General features: G+C 48.7%; 1 protein-coding gene across 1 annotated transcript; it reads left to right on the top strand.

Moving 5' to 3' along the window:
• Positions 1-3,060: 3,060 nt before the first annotated feature.
• On the top strand, positions 3,061-3,666 carry LOC145397860 (uncharacterized). The gene is made up of 2 exons (XM_080270894.1): positions 3,061-3,135; positions 3,346-3,666. The coding sequence occupies exons 1-2, from the start codon at positions 3,061-3,063 to the stop codon at positions 3,664-3,666; spliced, it is 396 nt and encodes a 131-aa protein (XP_080127020.1).
• The last annotated feature ends 5,423 nt before the right edge of the window (positions 3,667-9,089 follow it).

The following is a 9,089-nucleotide window of genomic DNA, read 5'->3' as shown; positions in this document are numbered from 1 at the left end:
CATTATGTAGTCCTATTGTAGGCTCTATACACAGTACTCCGCGGACCAAGGCCTTCATTGCACTGATCACCATACATCTGAGTCCAACGACTCTGTTTCCGCTACACATCTGCATCTTTTTCACATCACTGTTCCAAGGCATTACAGCTCTTTCACAGCTTTTAGTCTCTTCCCTTTGACCTACGCTTGACACACTTGACACTGTGAGTTACCTTTCCTCCCAGCAGCTGTCACTTTACTGTTGTATCCAGTTACTTTCAGACCTCGCCGCTCAGACACGTTCACAAAACCATGAACCAGAGTCCAAGTCAGACAACACAGCATCAACTACATACAGTTAACTTGAAATGTTATACCTTTCACCATTCATCATCAATTTCATTTACGACTCTACCGTTTTTGCTTTAATCTTTCTTGTAATTCCATCAAGTAATCTAATTAAAAACCGCGACGACGTCACGCACTCTTCCTCACTCCAGTGCTGATAGTGAACCACGCACTCCAGCATCCATCTTATCATGCAAAGCTTCGCCGTGGTCCAGTAAACAGCTTGCGGCATTCAGCAGGTTTTATTTTCCGTCCATGCCACACACAGACAACACCTTCCATAATCCGTCTCACTTCATGCTGTCACGTGCAATAGTCAGGCCACACGTGCCATAATCCTACCGTCCTTCTCACACGTTTTCTTCACTACCGTAATTCCTTTCCTGCAATAATAGTTCATGCATCTATATCCGCTAGAATGCTCGTAATTCTGTCTCTGTCTCTGTCTGTCTGTCTGTCTGTCACACACACACACACACACACACACACACACACACACACACACACACACACACACACACACACACACACACACACACACACACACCAGGGGCTTATCAGTTATCTGCCAGTTATAAATGGTAAAGGGCAAATGAAAACATGAGAGTAATAACAGATGGATCCCGTGAGACTGTGGCTTCACTGTACCTGCACAATATACGCACGATATACTCAGTGTTATACTCTCCCTTTAGGCTCATAGTACTCGTAATTCACTCACAATATATACGTAAAGAGAAATTTAACTAATGGACCTATAGTGCTGAAGGTCTCACTATATCTGCACAATATAATCACTGTATACTCCTTATATTCTTTCAGTATACTCATTTCATACTACATACTAGCTCTGTCACTAGCTTCGGAATATAAGGAAAATACAGGGTGGTCCAAATATAACCCCCCCTTCTTCTACTCCCTCGGGTAATATCTCTCGTGTCGTGGACATGGTTCATTCAGTGTTAGCAATGTCTTTCCTGTATCATTTACTCATTTTCTACTCCCACTACCACACCTTTGGCCAGACCAGCAGACTGAGCCATCCCACAACACATAAGAAACCGCCAAGGAAGTTTCTTGTTGAACGCTATTTATGGACAACTCTGCACATGACACTCTTGGTATACTCGCACAATATTCTCGTAATGCTAATCTCTGGGGAACCGTGTCTCAATGAAGGGGTTATGCTGCTCTGTGAAAGTACTCTTCAAAGATCAATAAAGTAATAAAGCGATGGGAGGGACATGCGGCAAAAAAGCCCGTACTGGATGGGTCTGGCCTTTAATAACAGGTGCCACATGGGGATACTGCCATAGGGTTTGTGACCTCGGTTTTTGTATGAGTTTTTCCCCTTTGTTTTTCTCCCTCCCCAACCATGTCTGTCTGTCTGTCTGTGTCTGTCTGTCTCTGTCTGTCTGTCTGTCTGTCTCTGTCTGTCTGTCTGTCTCTGTCTGTCTGTCTGTCTGTCTGTCTCTCTGTCTGTCTGTCTGTCTGTCTGTCTGTCTCTCTCTCTCTCTCTCTCTCTCTCTCTCTCTCTCAATCCAGTATTTTTAAGTCGATCTATGACACCCTTTATCTCATTATTTACATTGTCTGTCTGTTTTTATATATCCATATCTGCGGTATTTCTGTATATCTATCAGTGTCTGTCTCCGTCTGTCTCTCTGTCTGTCTCTCTATGTATCTTTATCTGTCAGTATCTAAATATTGTGTAGGCTCTGTATATATATATAAATATACATATCGCTATCTACAGCCTCCCTCTCTCTCTCTCTCAGCAGCACGTGACTGAGGCCTCACGTGGTATAACTGCGACTCACAATTGTCCGCTCTGTTGGTATGCTTGCCTTGATGGGTATTGATTTCATTGTGCCATTGTTGTTGCTGTTTTGGTCCCAGCCTTATGTGAACGAGTACCTGGTGCTTTGTAGGCTGAAACTGCCCCTCTGCTCCCCACCATCCTACTTTGGGGGGGAAGGTAGAGAGGAAGCTGAGGGACTTCTGTTCAACGGGTAAGTGGAGCTGCCCGGTTATGTTTGTGCCATCACGTGAAGGCGTCCTTTTCCAGCACTTCAGTCCCATATAATACTCAGGCGAGAGAACTATACCCATAATAGTGACTCTGTTTTCCATCCCGACATTCCGATGATGTATTTTCACCAGCCACGATAGCGAAGCTGGTATTGTTTTCAATGTGTGTGTGTGTGTGTGTGTGTGTGTGTGTGTGTGTGTGTGTGTGTGTGTGTGTGTGGTGGAGGGGAAGATGAGGAAGGTATGTGGGGTGTTTTTGTATGTGAAATGGTGAGGGGAAGTGAGATTAGGGAGGATGGACATAGGAATGAGCTGGGTGGAAGGGATGGGCATGAGATGGGAGGGAGGAGGAGATGGAGTGGTTGAGGGAGAGACGGCGGAATTTTGATGGAGGGAAGGTGGAGGAATGGAAAGACGGGGAGAGAAAGGGATGGGGATGTAGGGAGAGGGATGGGACGAGGGGACGTGGGGACAGGGATGAGGGAGAAGATAGGAAACGGGCGAGGGGAGGAAGATTTATGGGGATAAGAGGGGGAGTGATATGGGAACTAGGGAAAGGTGGGAAGGGTGGAATGGGAATGGAAAACAAGACGGAGTAGGGGATGGGGAAATGATGGATGGGGAGTGGTAATGGAGCATGGTAGGGGAATGGGTCATGGTGAGGGAATGGGGCATAGAGAGGGAATGGAGCATGGAGAGGGGATGGGGCATGGAGAGGGGATGGGGCATGGAGAGGGGATGGGGCATGGAGAGGGGATGGGGCATGGAGAGGGGATGGGGCATGGAGAGGGGATGGGGCATGGAGAGGGGATGGGGCATGGAGAGGGAATGGAGCATGGAAAGGGGATGGGGCATGGAGAGGAGATGGGGCATGGAGAGGGGATGAGGCATGGAGAGGGAATGGGGCATGGAAAGGGAATGGGGCATGGAGAGGGAATGGGGCATGGAGAGGGAATGGGGCATGGAGAGGGAATGGGGCATGGAGAGGGAATGGGGCATGGAGAGGGAATGGGGCATGGAGAGGGAATGGGGCATGGAGAGGGAATGGGGCATGGAGAGGGAATGGGGCATGGAGAGGGGATGGGGCATGGAGAGGGAATGGGGCATGGAGAGGGGTTGGGCCATGGAGAGGGAATGGGGCATGGAGAGGGGATGGACCATGGAGAGGGAATGGGGCATGGAGAGGGAATGGGGCATGGAGAGGGGATGGGGCATGGAGAGGGGATGGGGCATGGAGAGGGGATGGAGCATGGAGAGGGAGGTGGGGGAGGGGGCGTGGAGAGGGGAGGGATAAATGACAAGAATTGATGTTGCTTTGCCCAGAACTCACACGATGCTGGGAGGGGTGAGGGGTGCCAGGGAGGAGTTAGATGTGCTAGGGAGGAGTTAAGGGTACCATGAAGGGGTTGGGGAGGCCAGGTAGTTAGGAGTGAGGGGTACTAGGGAGAGACAGGGGGTAAGGAATGTTGGTGAGGGTGGGGGCAGTGGCCGGGTAACCAGGGGTCCATTCATAAATATATCACAGGACTCATGGTCGTACCCAGGTTGCACAACTGAGCCTACACCATTCCCACTCCTCCTTCCCCTCGCCTCCCCCTTCCCCCCCACCTGCACCCTCCAATCTCGTCTCTCTTCCCCTTTCCCCTCCCCCCTGCCCTCCATCCTCTTCCCTTCACAGCTCCGTAACCAGCCTCCAGGCATTTTATTGTTTTTAAACCCTCAAATACGAGAAGCCACGCCTCAGATGAATCAAACTGTGTGGCAATAGCACGGAATACCAGTAAAGTGCGCTCTGTGAGCGCGTGACGAGCGAGCGAGCGTTTGTAAATACACCTGTCATCATAATTTCATATTGGTGTAAACTTTCAACATTTCTGGAGAGGTAGTTGAACAGTAACGGAAGAATAACTGAGCTAAAATATTTACTTTCTCACGTTTCACTAATTTCACCCCCTAAACATAGAAAAAACGTTGATATAAAATTATGGGCGTAATATCCAATATTTAATTGTTAGAATTCACGCAAGAAAACACAGTGTCAGAACAGGAAATCTTTTAAAACTCGATTTCTTAGTGGGACATGTCAATAGAAGCCCTCGGTACATTCCCCTGGAAAGCTGGGATTCCAAGGGGTTTCTTTGGTCTCAGGAAGAAATATATAGCTAAAAACAAAATTTATTGACTGTATCTACTACCTGCTGAAAGAATCTCTTCTCTATCTCACACAGTGGAAAAGTCATTAGCTTTGTAAACCATAGCGGGCAGGCCGTGTCTTGTTGGGCCGGTCGTTTCTCAGCTGAACGTAAACATAGCTTCGCTACGCTTGCTCACTTCGCTCGCTCGTAATAAACCGCGTAGTTATCCCCCGTCTTGAATACGTCTGTGGACAGCTTCTATCGCCAAAGGCTGCAAAACCATTTCAAAGCAGAACTTAATATTCTTGCGGTAGCTTGGATAATGTAGCTGAAATTTCTCACGTCATGATTGTGATGTGGTAGCAAGATTGTGCATTCGGTAATCCAAATATATTTAGACGGGTAATGGGTAGTTTCACAATGAACGTTGTTTCAGTTCTTGATTTTCCCAATGCAGTATTAAAGCGTAATGCATGTGCCCCGGTACCCGAATAGTTAGCGCTAATAGCTGCGAAGCTGCCAGCCCGAGGTTTGAATCTTGGTGTAGGAAGATGGCGCCTGTCGATTCAGATGTCCTTTCACACTTTGTGTGTTGGCAAGTGGAATGAGTACCTTGGATAACACCTAGGGGATGTAAATGGGGTCCCCCGGATGATGCAGTAGTCTTATATCCCAAGACAGTGATTGAATATCCCTGTACGTGCTCATAGGCCTAAGTAGTGAGGATGAACACCTATGTTAAGCGCCGTATAGCAGGCATACTTATTCATAGGAAGTTACAGGAGAATATTTTCAAACGGTGCACGCAGTATCAAAACGTAAATCCCGAAAGTGCACAGATTTTTATTGACCGTTTGTATACTACATAAAAACAGCAAGTAGGAGGCGGGAGAGTGTAGTATGAACACATTAATGTTTAATGGCCTGGTAAATAAGTGCCGTAGGAATGTGTGGGAATGTTAATAATACATTAGTTTTGTACTGTCTGTTTGCAGTAAAAATGTTGATTACGTACCCAAATCACACACACACACACACACACACACACACACACACACACACACACACACACACACACACAGAGGAAAACTAGAGCTGTCTTTAGCACTTCACTATAAATACGATGCAAAGAATCAAGCGTAATCTTCCACTAAATACCCCGACTGAATTAACGTCAAGGTCAGCTGTCCCAAATACCAAGTGATTTTTGCTTTACGGAAGCCTGAGGAGGTGAAGGGGGTGAGGGTGGGTGGGTAGAGGAAATATGCACGGAACATACCACGTGAAACATAGGCAGTTTTCCTTATTTCATTATTAACGCCTGGTGGTTTAGTGGGTTTGGGCGTCCCAAGTAAGTGTTGTCCTCACCGGGTTAAGTCCTAGGTTTCAGGCTCACGTAATGGCACTGAGGGATGAGCGTCTGATCACTCTCGCCTTAAACATTCGGACAATCAAGTCTTGCCCGGACCCTACTCTCCTGATGGGGCAAAGAGGAACTGTACGATAGATGGATAAAGGGATGGCTGATTGTTCATCTTTTTTCCTTTTTTTTTTTTTTAATGGATCCGCCTCTGAACATAGTTTAGACAGCCCGTTTCCGAGGTCAAGTAATCTACTGGACTTTACGACACACCAACTAAGTGAATCTCAACAGGCCCTGCACTTCTACCGGGAGGCTTTGCCAGTACCACACACAGGCTGGTGCGATGCTATTGGTGGACTGTAAATATAATGTTCTTGCAAGCTTAACTTAACGGATGCAAAATTTGACAAGTGGATGGCGAACGCGCATACACAAACACTCGCACACACGCACCCACCCCCACCCCCACAAACCCACCCACCCACCCACCCACACACACACACACACACACACACACACACACACACACACACACACACACACACACACACACACACACACACACACACACACACAAATACTCGTATATCTCCCACACCGACCCGCATGCAAATATACCTCACACACAAAGCTACATACACATGTACCTCCCACCCACCCACCCACCCACCCACACATACACCATCTGGTTGTAATAAATGATGTTAATATTAAAGTTGTGGGGGTAATCTGACTTACTGCTCTCTCTCTCTCTCTCTCTCTCTCTCTCTCTCGTACCTCACTTCACCCTGCCTCTCTCTCCCCCAATTTCTCTCAGCTAATTCTATTTTTTTATTCCCTTTCACCTTATTTTCTCCTTGTCGTGCCTCCATTTACCTTATCGTTCCTGCCTCAGCCTCTCTTTACCTCTACTCCTCCTGCCTCTCTTTCTCTCTGCCTCTACTCCTCCTGCCTCTGTTTATCTCTGCCTCTACTCCTCCTGCCTCTGTTTATCTCTGCCTCTACTCCTCCTGCCTCTGTTTATCTCTGCCTCTACTCCTCCTGCCTCTGTTTATCTCTGCCTATACTCCTCCTGCCTCTGTTTATCTCTGCCTCTACTCCTCCTGCCTCTGTTTCTCTTTGCCTCTACTTACCCTGCCTCTGTTTCCCACTACATCTCTTCACCCTGACTCTCTGCCTCTGCTCTCCTTGTCTCTCCTCTTCTTCCCTCCCCTGTCTCTCCCTCAGCTTTTCCTGCCTCTCCTCTCCCTGCTTCCCCTCTCCCTGCTTCTCCTCTTCCTCCCTCAACTCTCCCTTCCTCTCCTCTCCATGTTTCACCTCTCCCTGCCTTTCCTTTCCCTTCGACTCCTCTCCCTGCCTCTTCTTTCTGTGCCTTTTATCTTTCCACCTCTCCCACCCCTGTCTGTCGCTCGCTCTCTGCTTTTCCCCTTCCTACCTCTCATCTCCCCGCCTCTCCTCTCAATGCCTCTTATCTCTCTCCCTCTCCTCTCCGTGCCTCTCCTCTCAATGCCTCTTATCGCTATCCCTCTCCTCTCCGTGCCTCTCCTCTCAATGCCTCTTGCCTCTCTCCCTCTCCTTTCCCTGCCTGCCTGCTTGTCATTAACCAACATATTTACAGCAGGTTATTACAGCTTCTCATTCTCCGCGTGCCTGGTTGGGGGGGGGGAGGGAAGGGGCTTAAGGAGGGGAAAAAGGACTCACGGGGGAAGGAGGGGAAGGGGCTACAGAAGGGAGGGGAAGGGTTGGGGGGAGAAGGGGAAAGAGAATTCAAGGGGAGAAGTAAACAGAGGAGGGAAACACAGTACGGAAAGGGGAAAGATCATGGGAGGCGCAAGGGAGGAAAGGGGAAGGGTGAAGAGGTCTCAGGGGGTACAGGGGAAAGGTCAAGCAGGCCTGAAGGTGGAAAAAGAGACTCGAGCCTAAGGGAGAAAGGACCAGGGAGGGAGGAGGAGATCCTTGGGGGGAGCGGGAAGGCCAAGGGAAGGGTTAGGAAAGGGAGGGGTTACTTCACACTGGGTTAGAAATGGAAAGGGGGACTCGAAAAGATGGGGAAGGGCCAGGTCAAAGGGGATGGAGCCAAGAAACGGTTGAGAGTGGAGTACAAAGGAGTTCAAAGAACAGCAAACAGCACAGGCGTAATGGTCCTTTCGGTGCTGTTTGTTACAGAGAAGACTATGAATACGATATCCTATTCTATGAGATGAAGATAAGGATAGCAAAGCAAGAAGACTCCCCCACCCCCGTCCACCAAACCCTTCAGCAGAATTCGGAAGGAAAACGTGAAAAGGACGCCATGCAGCATAATGGGAAGGACCACCGTGCGGAAAAGGGAGGAAAGGGGGAGGAAGTGTCTCACAGGCAGGGGGGTTAGAAGGGTCAAAGGGAGGGTGAAGGAGCAGGTCAAGGGGGATGATGCTAGAAAAGGTAGGAGGGGGGGGGGGAAGGACGGTAATTGACGACGGAGGAGGAGAAGGTTTACGGCAGGACTCGTGAGGGTGGGGGCAGAGACGAGGCATTCAAGGGAAGGGCTACGGGAAATTTTATTGGGGAGATAAGTGTTCTAGAGAGAAGTGTCAGAAGAGGAACGAGAGAGGGGTAGGGGAAGGGGAATCTGGAAAGCTCATGGGAGGACATGGAGCTGAGAATGGGACATGGTATGGGAGAGGGTATTTCACAAGGGTGGGTAAGGCATTCAAGGAGGAGGGGGGATGGCTGAAGGGGGTTTAAGGAAATATGTAGGGGAGGGGGAGGGATTGCTTCACAGGAGGGTAGGAACTCTAAGGGGAAAGAGGGCTCAAAAGGGAAAGAATTCAAAGAGGGAAGGAGTTCAAAGGGGGAGAGAGTTCAAAGGGGAAGAGAGTTCAAAGGGGGAAAGTTCAAAAGGGGAAAGAGAGTTAAAAGGAGGGAGGAGGGTAGTTCATGGGTGAGAGAGAGTGGGTACTTCATGGAAGGAGGGGGGAAGGTACCTCTGTCTGTTTGTCGGTCTGTCTCTGTCTTTGTGCTATCCTTTTCTCCTGCTCCTGTAATTATAGCACTGTGTTAGTATTAAGCTCGGACCGCCTCTAAGGGACAGTAATGTCTGTGTGGTCTGTGTATCTATGTAACTCTCTCTCTCTCTCTCTCTCTCTCTCTGGGATCTTCATTCCAGCCCTTTTGTTGTTGGAAGGCTGTAATTATGAGGGATACCTTCATAACTGTGTTGAGTACAACTCTCATGTGTGGGGAGGCTCCCC

The sequence above is a fragment of the Coenobita brevimanus genome, chromosome 43 (genome assembly GCF_032717465.1).
Source record: "Coenobita brevimanus isolate Jiangsu-jjx chromosome 43, ASM3271746v2, whole genome shotgun sequence".
Lineage (NCBI taxonomy): Eukaryota > Metazoa > Arthropoda > Malacostraca > Decapoda > Coenobitidae > Coenobita > Coenobita brevimanus.
The sequence above is the reverse complement of the archived record's forward strand: the minus strand, read 5'-3'. Positions and strand labels throughout refer to the sequence as shown.

Bases quoted from the DNA above. Each gene is read 5' to 3' on its own strand.
- LOC145397860 (XM_080270894.1), top strand. From the start codon at position 3,061: ATGGGGCATGGAGAGGGGATGGGGCATGGAGAGGGGATGGGGCATGGA. The intron at 3,136-3,345 runs GGGCATGGAGAG...GGGCATGGAGAG, and splicing joins TGGGGCATGGAGAGGGGATG to GGAATGGGGCATGGAGAGGG.